The sequence below is a fragment of the Hypomesus transpacificus genome, chromosome 4 (assembly GCF_021917145.1).
Source record: "Hypomesus transpacificus isolate Combined female chromosome 4, fHypTra1, whole genome shotgun sequence".
Taxonomy (NCBI): domain Eukaryota; kingdom Metazoa; phylum Chordata; class Actinopteri; order Osmeriformes; family Osmeridae; genus Hypomesus; species Hypomesus transpacificus.
The window spans coordinates 6047070-6068899 of NC_061063.1; the positions used below are offsets into that span (position 1 = coordinate 6047070).

General features: G+C 46.8%; 2 protein-coding genes across 3 annotated transcripts; both read right to left on the minus strand.

The window, feature by feature from the left end:
* Positions 1 to 1361: 1361 nt before the first annotated feature.
* dbpa (D site albumin promoter binding protein a) lies at positions 1362 to 11710 on the minus strand. Its single transcript, XM_047019631.1, has 4 exons — positions 10691 to 11710; positions 7986 to 8444; positions 4984 to 5240; positions 1362 to 4446 (listed from the first exon to the last, which is right to left on the minus strand). Exons 1-4 carry the CDS (start codon positions 10878 to 10880, stop codon positions 4231 to 4233), a joined length of 1122 nt encoding a protein of 373 aa, XP_046875587.1. The 5' UTR covers positions 10881 to 11710; the 3' UTR covers positions 1362 to 4230.
* A 2230-nt stretch (positions 11711 to 13940) lies between these two features.
* znf865 (zinc finger protein 865) lies at positions 13941 to 21750 on the minus strand. 2 transcript variants are annotated; one of them, XM_047019090.1, is made up of 3 exons: positions 20961 to 21750; positions 20471 to 20597; positions 13941 to 19802 (listed from the first exon to the last, which is right to left on the minus strand). In XM_047019090.1, exon 3 carries the CDS (start codon positions 19260 to 19262, stop codon positions 15123 to 15125), a length of 4140 nt encoding a protein of 1379 aa, XP_046875046.1. In that variant the 5' UTR covers positions 19263 to 19802; positions 20471 to 20597; positions 20961 to 21750; the 3' UTR covers positions 13941 to 15122. The 2 variants fall into 2 exon arrangements, with proteins under 2 accessions (XP_046875046.1, XP_046875047.1); XM_047019091.1 differs by lacking the exon at positions 20471 to 20597.
* Between the last annotated feature and the right edge of the window lie 80 nt (positions 21751 to 21830).

A 21830-nucleotide genomic window follows, 5' to 3' on the forward strand; every position in this document is an offset into this window, starting at 1 on the left:
GAGGAGAGATAAAGAGAGGGAGAGGTAGAGAAGGGGTGGAGAAGAAGAGAAGAGGGGGAGAGGAGGAGGAAAGTTGGAGAGAATGAAAGACGGTAGCAAAAAGAGGTCAAGGAATGGAAGAAGGGAGGGGGGACTGGGAGGAGAGGAGACGTGGAGGAGGGGGGTTCTCTGCCGTGAGAGACCTTCACATCTGGTTTCCATGAAGGCATGCACATCATACATCAGACAGTAATGAAGAGGACCTCTCACACTCTTCTGGATGGGGGGAGGGCGACGCGCACTCACACACTGTTAGGGACACTCTCTCTCTGTGTCACACACGCATACACACACTTTACCCCATCTCCGTGATGAGACTATCACCACATTTATGTTGATTTCCATCAAGTCGCCTCCATTCAGCGTATTCTCAATTATCGCCTACAAGCTGTTCTTTTCCACATGCATACTTCTAGTACACACAGCACACAGCCACACACACACACACATAAACACTCTCTCCCTTTCTCTCCCAGGCCACAGGAGTGCCCTCCTGTGTTAGTGGGGTCTGGTTTCTAATCAGTGGTGGTCATGGTCAGAGTGCTGTCCCTCTTGCTCGTCAGCCTCTACAACCAACTTTGGACACACAAGACAGTTGCCAAGGACACCGGGGTTGCAGTGACAGTCGCACAATTAATGTGTGTGTGTATCCGTGTGTGTCGGCTTATAAATCACTACTGTGATTGAGACTGGATAGCTGAGTGATTTTCACATTAGAAGTGCTCACACATAAACTACAAACACACACACACACACACACACACTAAAACCGTGATGGAAAATGTGGGTGTTTCCAATAAGTGCAGTGGTGGTGGAGTGCTGCTGTTATTCCATGCTACTTCAGTTCCACACCTTCAGGGTGGCCTCATGGTTTTTGATAAGACAGATGTCTTCCTGTCATGCCAGACCAAATCTGACATCATCCATGTACATGAACAGCTGAAGCATCGCACCAAACACAAAACTGACAGGAAGGGAAACTCTCTCTCTATCTCTCTTTCTCTCTCTCTCTCTCTCTCTCTCTCTCTCTCTCTCTCTCTCTCTCTCTCTCTCTCTCTCTCTCTCTCTCTCTCTCTCTCTCTCTCTCTCTCTCTTGCACACGCTCCAGGTTTTTCTTAGTTTTAAATGTCTAGTAGTATCTCAATTCTGGCACACAGCCTGTGCCGGCGCTGTATTACAATGTTCTCTATGATGTGGTGTCTTGAATGTTACTTGTCTGAACATACTGTACATCTCCTCTCGAAGGTTTGAATCCCACCTCAACAACAAGCTGTTAATAATGTTGCACTGTCATGGAGTATAGACACCACAAAAGCTTCATCGGTGAGTAAGGATAAGCCTTTATTCGTGTTTTGGGAAAAAAAGACCACATTTCCCAGCAGCCCTGTGTATAGGAATAGACATACTGGTGCAGTTGGGTAGCGGTGCTCTCTTGGGGTTTGTAATTTATAACAGTCATCACGACAGGGAGTTGAGTATAATAATCCAAAACCGGAGAAGTGGGGGAAGGCTGTATTCGATACCCGCAATGCCGTTAAAGTAGCATACCATCACTATGACAATGGGCTACAAATGCCCACAAAAGTTGTAGTATGCTCAGGCAGGTACATAGAAAAATAGCACTGCTAAAAGTTTATAAGCTTCAGGAAATTTCCCAGATATAAAATAAACTGCTTATTTGTCCACCAACAGATGGAGAATACGACTTGTGCCTCTGGGATGTGTAGTTCAAATTCATCCAGGGAATAAAAGTCCAAAGTTTGTGTCTGTTTTATCAAACGCCAACACACAAGGATGTGACTACAGTCCCTACAATGCATCTGGGGCTTTGTACAGTCTCAGTGGATGGTGCTTCGAGTGAACAGGCTCATTGGAAAAAGAGTAAATATGGTCTTGGAACCTCAGGAGAGGAAAAGAGAATCATATTCCCCCAGAAAAGTAAACACAGAAAATTAATATAATAATAACAACAACAGCACCAACAAGAACAACAATGACAATACTAGCAATCATAACTGGAAATATTAACAAGAATGAAAAAATGACATTTATCTCCAATCTCAATAAATTGTTTACAAATCTGAACTGGTTTTGATAGACCTTTACTCCCATATTAGCTGGTAGTACACAGTATGACTCGGCAGCAAGATACACAACAGTGCTGCCAAAACAGGCCTACTAGCAAAGCTGTCAGGACAAACCCTTCTCCAGGAGAAAAAGGAATCACAACTTCCGCAATCAATAGTAAGATCTTTTTTTCTGTGTTTTTTAATCTCCCAGACACCTGAGAAATTGACCATACTTCCAATCTGTTTCATATTAACTACATTTATATATTCAAGTTATGTTTATTACATCTATTTTCACATGTTCAAGCATATATCATATACACACATACAGCTAGTGAGAGAATAGTTTTAATATTCAATAGTACAATTGTATGGTACAGTGTTAGGGCAGCATGGCCTGTTGTAGGGGTAAAGTTTGAGGACACGCGCTTGCGTGGGATGAACTACCAACGATTCCTCTTACAAGTACGGTACGTTAAAGAAGAATAAAAGAACAAACAAACAAGAGAAAAAGATCTAGGCAGTTGAGTTCTGTGTTGGGTTGTGTGTGTCAGTTAAGGGGATAAACTGGGTCAGCACCATGTCGTCATTTCAGAATCAGAACAATAGAGATAATAATAAGAATCATAATAAGAATCATCATAAGAATCATAGTATTCAAACTGGTGATGAGGCATGCTCATGTTCTGCAGACAAGCACACGGACATGCTGATCATTGCCAAGTTCACCTGGGCCGTCAACTCTGAACCAGTTTCATCTGGTTCCAGAATCCCATCGGTTAGGTGTAGAGAGAAGAACAGAGAGATACAGAGCAGTATGGGCTCATTATGAAATATCGCGTGTCTCATAGTAACAGCGTTCGCGTGTGTTTGTGTGTGTCTGCGCACGTCTTTGCAGATCATGTCAATTTGCAAATGTGGTCAAAGGTCTTTCCAATTGAATCCGTGGCATGTTTTTCAGTGCGTTAATTTGTGTGCGTATGAGTGTGTTTGTGTGTGTGCCACACAACTCCCCGTCTAATGAATGCCTTCCATATTTATTCAACAACATCTGTTCTGATGCAGCTGTTCATGAGATGAATCACCTCACAGGCTTTGTTTCTCCTTTGCCCTCTCTTTCTTTAGTTCTCTTTTTCTCTCTATCACCCTCCCCAAGAAACGCACAAATATTGAATTCAAAAAAAGGAATCAAAGAGAAAGTAACAAATTAAGTTTTTGAATGAACCCACAATAAAACAAAAACTCTAAACTATACAATTTTAATTATTTTTTTTTCTCATTATATCAACAATAGTTACTAAGAAACTAAGCCTCTTTCATTGTCTAAAACCTGGATACAACCATTATACATTCTGTTTTACCACTTACCTCTTTCTCAACTGTTTCTAAGTTGAAAATATATCATTTTGCAATACGCCTGTTTGAACAGCTTCATGGATACCCCATCACTAAATCACCCCTCTGCCCACCCACCCCTATATAAAATATACAAAACATTATTTCCAAAATCAGTTCTCCTACCTCTCTTTGCAAATATAAAAATATACAGATATCCTATGTCAAAATCATTTTGCTCTCATCTCAAACCTTCCTCCTCCTCTTCTTCCTCTTTCTTCCCATTCATTCGTTCTTGCTATGCTGTCTGACCAGTTCAAAAATATACATGTTTTGTCATAGAAAAATTACACCTCTGTCCACCCTCTGGCTTGTCTCCTAGTCTTTAGCTTAAAAACAATGATTTCACTGCCACGTGTGATTTGAACACCTCATCTGAATTGCCTTAAGCGCACGACCTGTGTACCACCTGATGTAAGTGCTCTCCATCCCCACCGCACCCCAGCAGCAGGGGCCCCAGGTGTGACAGAGGCAGTCCATGAGCAAGCCCAAGAAGTTCTACGGTGGTCTGTTAAAAAGTGCCAGTGAGCAATCGGCTTTTACATCAGATGTCATACAATGCTAACGCCACCCCTACGTAGGCCGTACACGCATACCGCTTCAGCTAAAGTGCTACCAATGTTGGGTTTATCCTGTACCCCCCAGCCCTCCTTCTTTCACTCCTCCTTCTCCTCTACCACCTCGCCCTCCCTGTCTTGGCTTTTCCTGCTCCTCCTCCTCCTCCTCCTCACAAGTCTCCGTGCCGGCTCTCGTACTTGTTGAGGACGTTGCGACAGCGGCCCAACTCCTTCCTCATGTCGGCCACTTCCTGCCTGAGCGCTGCGTTCTCCCGCTCCAGGAAGGCGGCGCGGACGGAGATCTGGTTCTCCTTCAGGCGCCGCGCGTCTCGGGAGCGCTTGGCCGCCTCGTTGTTCTTGTAGCGGCGGCTCCAGTACTTGTCGTCCTATCAGGTATCGTCGCCGGCACGGCATGGTGTGTTGGGGGGTGTGTGGGAAAGAAAGGAGAGGCGAGAAGAGGGCAAGAAGGGTCAGTTTTGTGATAAAGGAGAGGGTGAGAGGAGAGGCAGAAAGGTCCAAACACAGTTGCATTACAGACATTATCGACATGTATTTGAAGAAATTCATATCTCACGTCTGATCATACACTAAGTTACAAAACATATTTAGGAATATGAAATGACATAGGAAGTTTGCAGTAACTTTTTTTTTTAACACGACGGAGGTTTAACCAACATAGAAACGTTTGAGGTCTAACATTGTAGAACATTGTAGAACACCTCAATATCACAACTGCATTCAAGTCTCACTCTTTTCAATTGTCTTCACACCATTATCCTCATTTACATATGAAGAAGGTAGCTGACTCCAATATCACGTATAAGCGTTGGATGTGTATACCTCTGTGATCATCACACATTAAGACCATCAGGCTCAGACGACACAGAGAGAACACGCGCAAAGAACTGTGGGAGATGTAGTACCTTCTGCTCATCGGGCACCAGCATCTTGCGGGCCTTCTTGATCATGGGCTGGGGCTTGAGCTCCTCATCGGTGAAGCGGTGCCTCCGAGGGTCGAAGGCCTCCTGGCCAGGGACACTGGACAGCGCCACATCCGCCGGGTCGGGGTCAAAGTTCACCATGACATCATTTCCGTTGGTGGCAGGGGGGCCAGGGGGGGCGGGGGGCCCGGGGGGGCCGGTGGAGTTGGCTGAGGGGTCTGGGGGAGCTGCCTGTCCACCTATAGGAGAGGACCGTGCAATACAACATCATACAATTGTCTGTTTGCTGGACAATAGGGGTTTGCAAAGTGCCTTTCTCAACAGTATGCAAACAACAGAGGTAAAGAGAGATTCACACAGAGGTCAAGAAGATTACAATATCTGACGCATCATAACACTGTCCAGCATTATATGTCCTTTTTGGCCTGCAGTCTGCAGTGGGGCTGCAGTTACATTGGCTGACCAGCAGGTGGAAGCAAAGGCCACAATCCACCCCCCACTCCCCTCCCCAGCTATTGTGAGGGGTGGCTTGACTAGCAGCTGGCAGATCTAGGAAAAGCCCTGCAAAATCCGAGGCCTGATAGCCACCATTTTGGACAAAAAGTTGGATCGGATCCAAGATCAGGGCTACTGAGCAACCAACCATCACCATCAGATTCATGTAGTCTTGTTTTGCCTTGGCTCAGATGTTCTTAACCCCCCCCCCTCAACGCCCTCTCTCATCACCCTTTGCACAATTTCATTCTGCATGCTCCTATTTACAGAAAGGGTGCATGATATCTGCGTTCCATTGCTCTGTACTTCACATTGTCTGGTAGCTGTGTAGACCAAGGTCTCATGTTTCAACTCAGAGATACATGTTTATTCTCAGAAGAAGCTCAACCAGAGACCAACAATAACACATTTGGAAACATTTCTAGGTTCATATTGTTAAATAGTTCATATCTTAAGATAGGAAAGCTTTGCAGCGAGGCAGAGAGTGTGTCCTCTACCAGGAAGTGTTGTCTCCCAGCCCTGTACCCTGTGGTAGGGTGCCCTGTGGGTGATGGGATCTCCACAGCACAGTCATGTCCTCCTCTGGCCACAGCTAATCTCCCGCCAGCTGCTCTCCAAACATCCATCTAACCTCCACATGAAGCGTCCAAAACGAGGAATCCAACCAGATATGCAGATAGGCGCCTTTCAATTAGAGCCATTGTATTCTAAAGGGATTTTCATTTAAAATGGATGCTTATGTTGTTATTGTTGTATGAGACTAAAACAACACTCTGTGTTGCCATGGGCTATTTGTGTTCTGACTGGAAGAAACTAGCAGGAAATGCAAAGTCAAAATAGACTGTAATATAGGAAGTGTGTTACATAGAATAACCTCCCTGCTCTTTAACGTAAACAGAGAACAAGTGCCTTTGGATTTTGGCCTCTTTAGTCCTTGTCTCCATTCAAAATATACACTCAATCCTTCCTCCTTCCATAGGACACAGACAGCCCCCCCCCCCCACACACACACACAGGCTTATTGAAAATAAACACAGGCAAGTAGAGAACAATCCCCACCCAGCCAGCACACACAACACATGCATACACACACACACACACACACAAGACAAAATACACAACATCTACACACGCCCAGCAGTCCAGTTGTTGACAGGTGACACACCCCAAGAGGTCTATCCATTCTTTCATCTGTGTTATATTAACCAGAGCTCTATCAGGTTATCTCCTTATAATGGAGGAGGTGTTGTAGACAACAGCACTCCACACGGATAGGCTGTCTCTTTCGTACCATGGGCTAGATGGTCTCTATGAGCGCATTTCTTAGCTACAGGCTACATGACTTATATTCAAGCTTGTCTTTACATCTGACTTTAGTTTTTCTGCTAAGCTATTTGCAGTGCAAGGTTAGGATATTCTGATCTTTAGAGCTTTCATTCTCTCTTGTTTTCCCTCTGCATGCCTGCTCAGTCTCCCTCCCTTCCCTTTCTTCCTCCGCCCCTCCCTTCCTCAGTCTCTCTCTCTCTCTTTCGCTCCACTGCTTTCTGCAGCAGCACGTGACAGGGCGACGGCACATGGCCTGAGCGTGTGAGAGTGAGAAGGAAAGAGAGAGAGAGTGAGAGAGGTTGAGGGAGAGAGGGAGAGCGTTTCAAAACATGCACAGAAAACACTCATGCCTGGGTTCTTCCCTTCCAGCCCTCTCGCTCCTTTTTTCTCTCTATCCATCCCTCTCTCTCTCTCTCTCTCTCTCTGTCTCTCTCTGTCTCTCTCTGTCTCTCTCTGCATTTACTGTACTGCAGTTAGGGCTCGCTTAACCCTGTCCTTCCCTTTGTGTAACCAAATTCAATCCTAACAATTTGGCCGATACTGTGAGCACATTATTCATTAATTATTCATTTCACTTTTGAACTAGTATATTTGAGTATGGCCTCCCTACATTAATAAAGATTATTTGACATTTATTAGTTGATCATATGTGGATAAATCTGTCTTTAATGTTTATTTAGACGGTGTCGGATTCATTTACAAATAAGAAGCATAGAGGATTGAAGAGATATCGATTAAGCTATCTGCGAGAGCGTTGCCATGGCTGTTAGGCAAATGGATGGTCTTTGAACCTTTTACCCATGGGCGCCTTGACAGCCAAGTAACCCCTTGTACTATCTAGACTAGAATCCACAAGCCAGGAACTTAAACAGGTACTTCACTAACAACCCTAGTTTTCCATTCATTTGTATTGGAGCACTGCAAAATGTAATTGGCTTGTGTTACTGCAGGTAAAATGTGTTAACAGTTATAATTTTCCCGATTTTGGCCACCCTCAAACCTGTATGGCTCTCCACTGGAACACGGGCATACACATACACACACACGAGTACACACACACATACACACACATAATACTCTCCAACACACAAACACTCCCTACACAAGCATCCCAGCACACTCCAACCCACCCCCACCCTCTTCAACCAAACACCCCCACTAACCCTGTAGGCACTCGGGACCTCCCATCATGCTTTGCTGTTGCTGCGGCAGCGGCGGCGGTGGCTGAGGCTGCTGCGGCACATTTTCCAGGCCCAGCAGTGAGGAGGAGGAAGATGAAGAGGAGATTGAAGAGGAGGAGGAGGAGCAGGGAGGCGGGGAGGATGGTGGGCACTGGGAGCTCTGTTTGGGTACGGCTGACTGGGAGCTCTGGGAGGGGATCTGGGCGCTGGCGCTGCTGGGGCCCGTGGGGTGCATCCCCATGCCGTTCTCCGTCAGGAACTCCTCCAGGTCCATGTACTGCAGCTGGAACAGGCCCCCGTCACAGGGGAGGGTGCGCTCCCACAGGAGGGGCCCCAAGAACGCCGACTGGGAGGAGTTGCGTAGGGAGCCGGGGCCCCCCGGCATGCCAGGGGGGCCCCCGTTCACGGGTTCCTCTGTGGAGTCCTGGGGTTTTTCTTTGTCTATGGGGTGGGGCATGAAAAAGGGTGAGACAGATGGTTAGAGAGACAGATAGACAGACAGAACATACAGACAAACAGACAGGCATGCCGGTAGAAAAACAAAGACAGATTATGGGAAAGTTGCAGATAGACATAAACAAACAGGGGGTAAGAGATGAGAGAGATAAAGAGAGAGAGAGAGAGAGAGAGAGAGAGAGAGAGAGAGAGAGAGAGAGAGAGAGAGAGAGAGAGAGAGAGAGAGAGAGAGAGAGAGAGTTCAGTGAGGGTACCAAAGTGTCCTTATTCACAGCATAATTATCTGCCTGTCTGCCTCGTTCTCCGTTCTGCTGCACAGTTAAGTCTGACACCGCCATTACAACCCTGATAATGCTGCAGGGGTGGCAGTAGGGAGACAGGCTACTGGCTTCTCACATTCACACACACATACACACACACATTCTGTGAATAGGGTGAGATTGTGAGCTACCATAATGAGCAAAGGTGGGATGTGATCAAACAAGGCTGATTTGGTCTGGTGTGTCAACCTAACATGATGTGGAGAGGACAGGAAGGATGGAAGGCAAGGGGCGGCGGGGGGCGGCGGGGGGAGACCGGAGATGGGGGGAGAGTTTTGTTTTCCCAACAACTTAGGCTGAGACAGGAGACAGGAGACAGGAGACAGGGATAGGTTGAGGGAGAAGGGTGATAGAGGGAGCCAGGGGAAATGAAAAGAGTGGAAGGAGAGGAGTGGAAGGGGGGGAGGAGGATGGGGAGAGGAGAGGAGGATGGGGAGAAGAGAGGAGGATGGGGAGAAGAGAGGAGGATGGGGAGAGGAGAAGAGGATGGGGAGAAGAGAGGAGGATGGGGAGAGGAGAGGAGGATGGGGAGAGGAGAGGAGGATGGGGAGAAGAGAGGAGGATGGGGAGAGGAGAGGAGGATGGGGAGAGGAGAGGAGGATGGGGAGAAGAGAGGAGGATGGGGAGAGGAGAGGAGGATGGGGAGAGGAGAGGAGGATGGGGAGAAGAGAGGAGGATGGGGAGAAGAGAGGAGGATGGGGAGAAGAAATGCATCAAATAAAGAGTGTAAAGAGGTGAGAAAAAAGAGGAATGAATGCAAACCAGACAGGTGACGTGTCATGAGACATGATAGAGGTGAAAAGAGAGATGAGAAGACAGGGAAATGTTAATAGTCAGTGAAAGTACAAATAAGAAGATAAGAGAGAATGTGAGAGAAGAGCAAATGAAGTGATAGAGAACAGAGGGAAGGTTGCTCGATGTGAGAGAGAATTGAGAGAGAGAGAGAAAGACAGAGAATGGGGGGGGGACGACGACAGTAGAGAAAGGCGCTAAAAGAGTGGGTGTATATGCAGGCGTTTAACAAAGCCAGCCAGCAGAGAGACTGGGATGAAGGAGATGAAGATTCATCTTTCTGGTAAAAGCATTGAAGCCACAGGCAAAACCAAACTTCTGCTGCCAAAAACTGCAACGCAACCCAGAGCTTCATCTTTAAAGTCTTAAAACATCTCATATGATCAGACATGTACAGGGGAATGCGTGCTGGGGTGGTGGCAGAGATGCTGGTAGGCCCTTTGGGATGCCGACTCCATGGAGAGACTGTCAGTCCTGGTCATCATCAGCCCCCACACAAAGACCAGGAAAGACACTCTGCAGTGGCTTGCTTTGGACACCAGGTGGAAGTGTTTAGTCAGAGTCATATTTTTCCAGTGCTGTGGACAGCAGCTGACATGGCTGGAGTCCCCTTCAGAGGCCCCTGGGTTAATATTTCACCCACTGGGTGTGAAAGAAAATGTTGTGGAGCTAGACACTGTTCTTACAACAGATTAATGTAATACATGCAATAGAGATGAACACGAGTTGAGTGAGTGTCTACTAAAATGATTGTAAACAATTGCCTTGATAAGTGTTCTATTGATATTAGTATTGCATTTTTTTTAAATCATTCATCAGGGTCATTTCAATGTTTTAAATCAGCACAATCTGCTAACAGAGCATTCATGAAGGCTTTATTAGTGAGTCTGTAGCGTGAACACAAAATAATAAAGCAGTTGAACTAAAACAAGTCACTGCATCTGAGTCTCTGTGTGTGTTACTGTGTGTCTGTGTAAATCTGTAAGTCTGTGTAGGTGTTTGTGTGTAAGGGGAGGCACATAAAATATGCAAATAAGGAAGCACTACACACTTGCACACACATACATAACGCTGAGGCCCACAAAAACAAACTACAAACAAACAAACTGCACACCTTACCTTTCATTTCGCAACAGTCTTTTCCTCGCTGGTCAGCTTTGATTGGGATCTGCAGCAGCGACTTGAGGCTGGCCATTGAGTTCAAGTGCCCACCAGTGGAAGCCGTGCCCCCTGGGTTACCAGTCCCAAACTGCGGGCTGGCCCCGGCCGGAAGGTCCGGTGGTAAAAGCTGGGTAAGTGGTCTTGACATCAATGAACGGCCGTGGATTCCCGCAGTGAAACAACTTTTTTGCTCCAATCAATCCACAAATGATTGACAGGCCGTCAGATTGTATTCAACAATATGGCGACGGGTGAAAATAAAATAAGAAAATCAAAAGTTGAAAAGACTGCTGAAATGATTCCACTCCTCTTATCCATCAAAGGTCCCATGGGGAAAATAAAAATAATGTCCTTCAAGACATCATGTCCAGTTCAACATCTTGAAATATGCAATTGGCCCTTTAAGAAAATGTTATCAACTCTCAATTTTCTTTTACAAATTTAGACCAATCTGTGCCGCTTCTTATTCGGCATTAAAAACGATGTTGTCCGTTTATTTGTGGAAAACTGTCATCCCATAAATTTGTCTCTCCTCTTGCACTGGACAAAACTGTTCCCCGAAAAATGTTAAGACATGAAAATGACGGGTGTTCATGTGGTAAAGGGGATTATCTAGCTGTAGCCTATACCGGCTCGAATAGAATCGACTGAGGTGCACTGAAAAGTCCCTAAAGAAATCCAATAACCGACAGATTCGACAATAAATACAGTTGAAAAGAATTATGATACGGAAAAATAGTCTTCGTCAAAGAATATCCAACAATATGAGACTCAGGCAGATTGATGGCTGTTGTTTTCCTTTTCCACTTTGTTGCTCTCTCTCTTTCTCTCTCTCTCTTTCTCTCTCTCTCTCTCTCTCTGTTTCTCCCCCCCCCCTCTCGCTCGTTATTTTTTGTTCACCTTCGCTCTCTCCCTCTCCCTTTCTCCCCCACTCTCTATGCTTCCAGCGACAAAACGCTTGATGGAGCGGCGGCGAGAGTCAGCTGTAACGAACACGGGCCGCTATCGTGACGTCACATCTCACGGGGGAAAGGCGCTAGGGGGCGTGGTTGATACATATTCATGATCCACACCTCCTCTGTCCCGCCTCAAAATAAACGAATAACCCCCTCCCCTGCCTTTTCCAACAAATAACATAAGGTGAGTGGTTCATTGAAACGAAACCACGCCCGACTACATACATTTAGTTCTGCATTATTCAACAGTCCTTTCGGTGTTAGGACACGTGGTCTCACGCTGTCAGTGCTAATACTAAACAAGTGAAAGAATTGTAGTGTAAAATATGCATGTTTGAGGGAGGATTAATATGAAGCCTAATGCTCTGCGAGTTTATAGCCTATACATGCACACTCCACACAGTTTCGTAGCATAACTGGTTACACACAAGGAGAAAACTAACACAGAACATAGCTTATTAGTTTTGTTATTTTAAATGATGAAGTAGGCTAACGAATAATGCTTTATTTTATATACATGACATGCAACATTGAACTAAAGATTTACGTTTTGGTGCTTAAATATCTCCTTCTACCCCTCTAGTTTGTTCCTTGCATTCTAGCTGTTTAAGCACATGGCCCTGGCACGCGGGAGTGCAGCCTACCGGCGGCTTTGCCTCAAAACGATTGGTCCAAAGTAGGTCAATCTCTACCTTTCTCGGGACACTATTGGACAAATCTAGGTCAGTCGCTCCTCCCAGTGTTCCTTTTTCTATGGCCGCGTGAGGCAGTGTGGAAGTAAAACAACAGGCAGTCAGACTCAGGAAGATTTTGTTTGGATTACAGCAGATACATACTGAGATTTTCGTTTGGAGCTACTAAATAGATTTCTTAGGGAAAATATGAATACAGTATACCTAACACTGCAATGCCAATTCCACTACACCAATAATTGCATTCCTTTTACTGAACAATACAAATAAAAAAACTATATATGTCAGATTGAATATCAGAGGTAATTTTAGCAACACACTGCTGGCTAATATTAAGGCAATCTGCTTCTCTTGTAACCAATTGGTTTGAAAAAAGAAATTAAATACGTAATAATAATAATTAGTAATATGAAACAACTTCAATAACCAAATGAAAATGTAGATGTTGCATATCTGAATGAACAACAAAAAGCCTGAATAATTACTTGATGGTTGATGAAGACATTAATGAAGTGAAAATATACTCTCTAAAGGTTTTAATAGCCTACAACGATCTCAATTACTTTATCTCTAAACGTCCCTGGTCTGTGTGGGCAGCCATGATCAAATAAGGGGGGCTATGGTGCCACCTAGTGGGCATTAAGCAGTACTGTAATACAGTTGTCTTACAAAAAGAATACTTTTAATATTTTATTTGGGGGACGCCGTTAAGAACACTGAAAGGGTTAAAAACAGTGGAGGTTAACAAAACAAGTCTAAAATAAGGGGGAAAAAGAAGAAAGGCTAGAGGTTATAGGCAGTACGGAATAAGTGTCTTGAAGCGTGCGGTGAATGAGGTGGCTGTGTCGGCCTGTCGTTGGTGAGGGGGGAGTGCATTCCAGAGTCTGGGTGCAGAGCAGATACAAGTACGGCCTCCCAGGGTGGACTGGAAAAATGGGGGGGGGGGGGGGTCTAAATAGACCTCGGCAGAGGAGGAGCGTAGTGGGAGGTCAGATGTAGGTGGGTATTACCAAGATTACACGTCCATAGTCCTGAATTGATGTCTTTACAGCACAATTATTCAAATCAAATTACAGACATTTTAACCGCAGTCTACAGTCCCAAAAAACAGAACCACAATCCACAGGAACATTAAAAACAATCCATTTCTAACCATGAGCAAGTATGATCAAAAGCTAACTAGTAAATACAGAATACAAGGTGCAGAGAGTTTCCCAACACAGCAGCAGTTTTATGTCTCCAGGTCTTTTCTCTTCAGCTTCTAATTGAGTGTGGCACAGGGAAGGGCATGTGCCAAGGCATGTGAGCAACCAACAGTGTGGCTCGGTCAGGGCAGCAGAACCCAGGAGACCAGGTGTGAGCAGCACCTGGCTGTTACGCTGTCAACAGAGGACATTAAACAGTAAAGGCCACTGTGAAGCCAAACATGATCATATGAAACAGTCATCGACCACAAAGTGCAGAACTCAATAACGGCTTTCAGATAACAGAAAATAAATATTGAATCCTGTTCAAAATGACTACCACTGAGGTAACAATGACAACAAAACGACTACAGAACCTTTTAGATTTTTATTTTATTTGAGGGTTTCAACAACTCACTTTAGGCAAAGAAAAGGATAGTAATTTAGTAATAATATTACATGATTTTAGTTTACTGAAAGGAAAACACTGAAGGGACAGGACCTAAGTAATGAACTAAGTGTACACGCTTTTGTTACAAAATTGGGCTTAACTGTGGGGACACAGGGCTTGGTAAAAGGGGAGGAAGGAAACAATCACATCAATACACATACTTGTCCCGTTGTTTTACAAAGATAGTCCCATCTCATTCCCACCCACCCATACAATAGCAACAATGATAAAAGAAACTATACTTGGGAGTAAAAAACAGCAAATAATCAATATATAATAAAATATAATACGAATTGTACAGTACACTCCCCTTGTTCCCACAATTCATGACTTTCCTGACAATTTTAAAACTTTTTTTTTTTTTGTTTTGTATTCCCCTCCCACCCCAATCCTGTTCTTATCCCCCAGAACTGACAACAGTGTACTGGGAAATGACTCACTGTTGATTCCTCTTCAACATTTTACTGCAGGACAGTTCAACTTCTGTCTGACTAGTTGTGTCCAATAACATTAACTATTGATTAGTGATTAATCAAAGACCTAAGTCATATGACTACTGATGTATTTATATCAGTTGAAACGGCATCTTAGACTGACTTGTCAGCTAACCGACATTTTCAGGTTCAGGACAAAATGTCTTGAGTATAAAATAAGTATCCACTGGGAACAAAGAAACACACATTGTACAGAACAAGAGACAAAGACTATACTGTTTAACTGTGAATAATGAGAAAACATAATTGGAAAAACATAGGTACTTATGGTACCCCACTCCTACAAATATGCATCCAGAATTCCAGCGCAAACACAGCTAACAGAAAAAAGGGTATACTGTGATAGAATGCATTTAAGACAGGTGCTACTCAAACAGTCACATGATCTAAAATACTTTCCCCTTTGGGGAAGCCAGAACAGAGATGGAGGGTGTTTTTTGATATGGGCCTTTAGAAGTCCATGCTAACTCTCACACCTCTGCTTTAGTCGGGGATTGTATGGATGAAGTGGGGATATCCTGGTAGTTACACTAAACCTTACCCCCACCCTTCATCTTTCAAACTCGCTAGCACTTGTTTGCTGGATAAAATAAAAATGAAAAAAATAAAATAATCAGTGGCTGTATTCAGTCACAACTGTTGTTCTTTCAGGCTGAATAAGCTGAGGCTGTACAGGCTGAGGTTCCACAGGTGTGACGGGCAGATCACACTCTTGCTTCAGAACCCCCATCTCTTTAGGGGGAGACTTCATCCGCAAGCTCCAGTTGCCGCTGCCTCCCCCGGTCACCCCTCGGCAGGACACCCGGTGCCTCTCCAGCAGGTTCCCATTCCAGAAGCAGTGGCGGCACTTGCGGCAGGCGAACGAGCCCTTGGCCAGGTGATGGCCTCTGTGTTTCAGGGCTTTCCTCAGCGTGCGTGATCGCTTCCCACAAACGGGGCACTTCAGGCGCGCTTCGTGGCCCGCATTAATGGGCGGGTGCCTAATGGCGTGGTGGATCAGGACGGAGGCCTGCCTAGAATATGTGGTGCTGGGGCAGATGGGACAGGGGAAGCGCTTGATGGGCGTTTCCATGGAGGTCAGCCCGGTGACTCTCACCGCACCTCCTTGCCACGCCTTCACATTCATCCCTCCTCCTTTGATCCTCAGCTGGGCCAGCAGCTTCTTCCTTGCCAGCTGCTGCTGCATCCTGCCCCTCTTTCTCCTCATGATCATCAGCTTCCTCTTGGTCTCTTTGCTCAGGGGCACACCCACCAGCTGGCCCCCCCTCATTATACTGTGGATCTCAACTCGTCTTTTCTTCTTCATTTTTCTTAAGCCACGGTGGGGGTGGTAGTTTTGCGACCGGTACTGAAAAGGGTGGTGCTGTCCCTGGGTGCTGGGGTGGATCACATTGGAGCCTGAAGGATAGGTGACGTTGGAGCCTGAGGAGTGGGCTCCGGACTCATAGTAGAGGGGGGAGTATGCAGCTGACTGGTGGGACTGGCTCCCCCCTTGACGGGCCCCACCCGACGGGTTTCCCTGCGCGGACCGACCAAGACCGTGCTGGGACATCCTGTGCCTGGACAAACTGTTGGAGTAAGCAAATGCCTTACCACACACTTCGCATCTGAAGGTCTTTTCCCCTCCCCCGCCCCCTCCGTGAACGGTCTGTTGGTGGGCCGTCAGGTGGAAGTGGTGGCGGAAGGACTTCCAGCACACAGTGCAGGTGTAGAGCCTCTGACCTGGCTGGGTGGAGCCGGACCCTTGGGCCTTATCTTGAGAGTAGGGGTAGTAGGACTCAGAGTTGGACTGATTACCACCCTGACTGTTGGCTCCGACTTTGCTAACCTTTGTCCCGTTACCATCAATCTCCCCTTTCCTGTGGAGTTTACCATGCCTCACCAGGCTCTGTGCGTAAGCAAACTCCTTCCCACACAGGTTGCATTTATAGTTCTTCTGCCCGGAGTGGACCGTCAAATGCTTGGTGAGGTGGAAGGCTTCCCTGAAGGTTTTTCCACAGACGTCGCAAGCGTGGGGCTTTTCCCCGGTGTGGACACGGTCATGGCGCCGCAAGGTCTCACCTCTCCTGAAACGCTTACCGCACACATTACACACATGTGGTCTTTCCGAGCCGTCCCCACGAGGCCCCGGACTTCTCCTCCGTCTCACGATAGTTCCCGGGTCTCTCTTCTGGCGAGGCTTACGAGGACGTTTAAGTTTGGCGTTTGGGTGGCTGGGGTGGGTCAAAGGCATAGTGGAGCCGCTGCCGGTTCGGTAGCTTTTGTCCATCTCGGACGTGGACGACGGCCCGCCGGGGGCCACCCCCATGTTCCCGAAGCCGAGGCCTCCCAGCAAACCTCCGATGATGTCTCTCCGCTCCTCCCCTCGGCTCTCACCAGTGTTGATGTCACAGGAGGCGGCTGCTGCTGCGGCGATAGCCGACATGGCACTGCTAGTGACCTCATCCTCAGAGTCGTCCAGTAGGGATGAAAGGGGGAGGTGTGGCTGTTGGTGGTGGTGGTGCTGCTGTTGTTGTTGTTGTTGCTGCTGCTGTTGACTCTGGGGGTGAGGGTGGAGAGTCGGTGCCAACGGAGCCTTTCTCAGGGTCTGGCTGCCCATCCCGTTACCAAGGGAGCTCTCTCCCGGGTAGAGAGAAGACGGGTTGGTCTGTTGTCGTCTGTAGTCGTCCACACTGTAGGAAGGCTGGTAGCGGTTCCTGGAGTAATCAGAGCTGTACTTCACTTCACCCCCGTCTCCAGACCCGCTGCTACCTGCCACCATCCCAGACTTGCTTCCTCCAGGGTTGGAGGAGGTGTCACTGCCAGTGCTGCTCCGATTTTTCTGGGATCTGGGCGGCTTGCCGCACGTACCCGACGCAGCGTGGTTGAGCAGGGAGGTGCTCTCTCGGAAGCAGCGTCCACAAGCAGGGCAGCGGAAAGGCTTCTCATCATGGATCTTCTCATGTCTGGTCAGGGACTCGCGGCGGTTGAAAGACCTTTGACAGATGCTGCAGGCAAACGGACGAGTTCCAGAGTGGATGACGCCATGCTGGAGGAGGTGGCCTCTCTTCTTGAATCCCTTGCCACACTCGGAGCAGCAGAAGGTTCTATCTGGGCTAGGGGACCTGGGGGACTTGCCAGAGCCACTGCTCATAGGGCCATCAGAGGACAGACCGTGGCTGCGGAGGTGGCGGCGGAGGCTGGAGAGGTGGGTGAAGGTCTTGCCACATTCGCCGCAGTGGTAGAGTGGTTCCGGTTCGGGTTGGCTAGAACCAGATGCCATGGGGTTGAGATTTTCCGATTTGGGGATCTGTGAACCGTTGGCTACCAACACGGAGGTGGAGGAGGAAGAGGGAGCTGAGGAAGAGGAGGAAGAGACAGTTGAGGAGGGTTGTGTGGACGAGGAGAGGAGAGATGAATGCTCATTACCAATGCCGGATATGCCAACACTTCCAGATCCTCCTCCTACCAGGCCTGAGGATGTATTCTGACTGTGCCCACTAGAGCTGCTGTGGCAGTTGCTAACACTGCTACTGCTATGACTGCCGCTATCTGACTTTCTTTGAGGGAGGTAGCCAGCCATAGCCTTCTTTCTCCTGCTGCCACCGCTTCCCCCTCCTCCACTTCCACTAGACCCAGACCCACTGTCTCCTTTCCCCTCGTCTTTTGAGAGTGATAGATGGAGAGGTAGAGGTAGAGGCAGGCCACCAGCCTCCTGCTGCATCAATGAAGCTATCTGATTGGAAGAGAGGACCGGGATGCCCTGGAAGTCAAAGCCACCAAGGGGTGCTGGCTGGGGGGCAGGGTGGAGGGGATGGTGGGGGTGAGGATGACTGTGGGGGTGAGACAAGGCATGGGGGGGCAGCTGCTGTTGCTGCTGCTGGGGCTGGGGGGTGGGATGGCCATGGCTGTGGGAGGAGTGAAGCGCTGGAGGTGGAGCAAGGGCAGAGTTGGAGTCACTCGCCCCTTGGCCCAATCCCAGGCCAAGATGGTTATGGGTCCCCTGTTGAACCAGGAACTGCTCCAGGCTGCTATTGGTCGGGACCCCGGATAGGAAGTACTGATTGGCAGCGAGCATGCAACTGAACTGCTGATGCAGGCTACGTGGGTCTGATTGTGGACCAACAAGAGGTTGGCCCAGGGAGGTCACAGCACTGCTGCCAGAGGGGTTGTTGGAAGCAGAGGTAGAGGGAGAAGGGGAGGTCGAGGAGGGACCAGACGAGGGCTGGGGAACAGAGAGACCAGGGTGTAACGGAGGTGGAGGGGGAGCAGATGTGACCACCCCTCCTATAACACCTGCACCCCCTCCACTACTACTGCCCCCAAAGTCAAAGCGCCCCATCCCAGAATGCAGCTGCTCCTGTGCCAGCGCCGCCTCGGCCGGGTGGAAAGGCCGCAGGAACTGAGGGTATCCCGCCGACGAGCTCCCGCTGCTGCTGCTCATCTTGCTGGACTTACGGGAGCTGTGCGACGACGACGACGACTGAGACTGGTGGGATATGGGCGGGGGAGGGGCGCTCATTTTGGCAAAGATGGAGGAGGAGTCGGCGAAGGACGAGCCTCGGGAGGACAAGCCGAGCCCCGAAAGGAGGCTCCCCGAGGGCTCGCCGGGTTGCTGATGCTGCTGCTGGAGCTGCTGGAGCTGCTGCTGGTGCTGCTGGACTTGCTGTTGATGTTGGAGCTGCCTCTCTAATCCCAGGCCTTTGAACTGATGGGCTTGGTGTCCACTCAGCATCTCTAGAATGTCCATGGGGTACTTGCTAAACTGGAACATCTCCCACACACTGATGGGAGGGTGTCCCAGGGCAACTCCCCTTGTTGTTGAAATCAACAACAGTTATTCCCACCCACCTCAAAATTGAGCTCAGCGCTGCAGTTAGCCTACACTCTAGTGCTCTTTGAACCCCTTAACTCCAAACTTAGAATTCACAACTCTTATCACTATGACCTTATTTTTGAATTCTCTCTCACACATGAATGCTTACTGCTTACACACTCTCCAGGCAAATATAGATTAGGCAAATATGGAGGGCACCAAGGTGAAGACCTGCTAGTTTTTTTAGATGTTTGCTTGTAGCTAAATTAGAAATAATTCTTACGGTGTGTGAATGCCTATGACGTGTAAAATGAAAAAATAAGAAATCAATGTCTAACATATAAAAGGTTGAGTCTGTAGTGTTTTGAAGTCCTTCTTGTGGAGGAGCAGCAGTTCCAGGTCCAATTAAACTCCTCAGAAGGTGTCAGTGTTCATTGAGTGGGCACATGAGGCAAACTATTATTTTCTGTCAGCCTCCTGATGCCACCTACTCAGAACCTGGGGAGAGAAGGAGTGAGCGGGAAAGATGGAGAGAGAAAAAGGAAAGATAAGAAAATACAGTCAACAATGATGAAAAAAACACCATCTTCTTCTTTTGCATCTTCTACTTATTCCACATAATATACAATTAAATTCTGTGCAACGCTGTCTGTTTTGGTATGTAAAACAAATGATGCAAAGGACTGTCAGGGCATATATTAAATAATAGAGATTTGCGCAATAGTAATGTATATTTGGCACTGATAAGAGGATGAACGGTATCTATTTTTGCAAGCCAACTAAGTTGAAAGCAATATAAAAAGGCTTGAAATGTCAACATCGACTAACGTCAAAAATGCAATTAAATGCATTTGGTGGAATTTTATGTAAAGTGATTTATTTAAGTAGTACACCATTATAGCTGTCATAATAACTACTACCATTTAACTACTTTATTATTTTGTCGCTACAGCGCCTACTTCGTTTGCATCTGCAACAGTTTATAGAGACAAACAAATACACCCCTAGCCCACTCAAAAACAATAAAAACACAAAACGGATGCTTAATCACCCATTATCAATTTATAAATTGATGATAATATCGCCTGAGTGTATTACGGCTTCATTGCAAACATTTGGGCAAAATTTAAATGAACTAGGTAATTAAGTTTTGATTAGGATCTTACCTAGCTACACAGGCTCTTAACAAGCTACAGGTTTGTAGCGCTGCTTGTTCGACCGTAGGTTTTAAAAAGGAACAGAGAGGGAGGAGTGGGTAGACTTCCATCAATCACCTTCGCGTTATTTTTTTAGCTAGTAGTTGAGAGAAAATAGCCAGTATTAAAATACCATGTCTGCAAGGCACACAGCTCGCTACCTTAATCATACAGGCGCTACATCATACACATTGCAAAGTTGTTACAACGTACAACCAAAAATAAGATTTAGGTTGAAGACAAAGTAGTATGAATCTTAAATACACTAAAGCCACTATTGAAAACCATGTAAAAACCTTGATATCAAGCGTAGCCAATGTACTCTAGCTTGTCTTGGTTTCTGCTAGTGCTGCTAGCTAGCCTAATAACTAGACTAGAGCTAATGCTAGCTAGCTTACGATCGCTAACAAACAAGCTAGCTGTAGCTAGCTAACGAATTCGCTTAAAAAGACGTATTTACCTCTGAGCATCAGTCGGCTAGGCAATCATGGAGAAACACGAAAGCAAAAACAGAACAAAGACGTGTTGAAAATGCCGTCTTGTAAACAACCGCTTTCTATTTCATGTCAGCGGGCCATTTTTCTTCATCCCTGGAAAAATACTTTCAAAGGCCTCCCTATCCATCGGCCCGGGAGGGCTGTTTTCGACTCCCTAACCAAAACTATTTCCGCTGTGTTAGCTTGCTATTATATCTAAATCCATGGTCCAAAGCTAGATATTTCATACTTTCATCGTTTACTTTTCGAATTCAACGAAGGCGGCCTTTCTTATAATTTTTTCGTTCTTTTCATCGGCCAAATATTTTCCGCCCCGTGTCAATTTTAGGTGTCCCCGTCGGTAGACGACGGCTGCGAAGCTCGCTTAAAATGGTAGTTTCCGTTTTGAATTCTGCTTCCGGGTAGGGTTCCAGGTCAAACGGTCCGACAAACAGACTCGATGTTTCTACATATCCTTAAAATGTTTTATTAAAATGAAGTGTTAATGTGCAACACTGACAGTGCGTGTGAGTATTAACGTTGTAATGTGTGCTGGCTGTGTGTGCGTGTATGTGTCTGTGTGTGTGTGCGCCCGCCCGCGTGTGTGTGACAGAGAGAAGGCGCTAGTTGCCTCCCATGACTCATGAGTATGGATTTGTTGTTTTAAAAACACCCAGTCTTGGTTGTTTTAACTTTTGTTTAAAGTTGTATGATTATGATTGATCAGTCACAAACCTTCTCTATCTGTAGCAACTCTAACCCATTCCTCGTCCGTCTGAAATGTCAGCACAATTACTTCTTTGTTGTTGAATTTTTTTTATGCTAATTTTTGTAAAGTCCCTGATGTTTCACTT

What these genes read in the sequence shown, in the direction of transcription:
- znf865 (XM_047019091.1), bottom strand. Translation starts at nt 19,262, where the DNA reads ATGTTCCAGTTTAGCAAGTACCCCATGGACATTCTAGAGATGCTGAGT.
- dbpa (XM_047019631.1), bottom strand. Translation starts at nt 10,880, where the DNA reads ATGTCAAGACCACTTACCCAGCTTTTACCACCGGACCTTCCGGCCGGG. An exon ending in AGACTGTTGCGAAATGAAAG is followed by an intron (nt 8,445 to 10,690) that starts GTAAGGTGTGCA and finishes CCCACCCCATAG; the next exon opens with ACAAAGAAAAACCCCAGGAC. An exon ending in TGGTGCCCGATGAGCAGAAG is followed by an intron (nt 4,447 to 4,983) that starts GTACTACATCTC and finishes GATACCTGATAG; the next exon opens with GACGACAAGTACTGGAGCCG.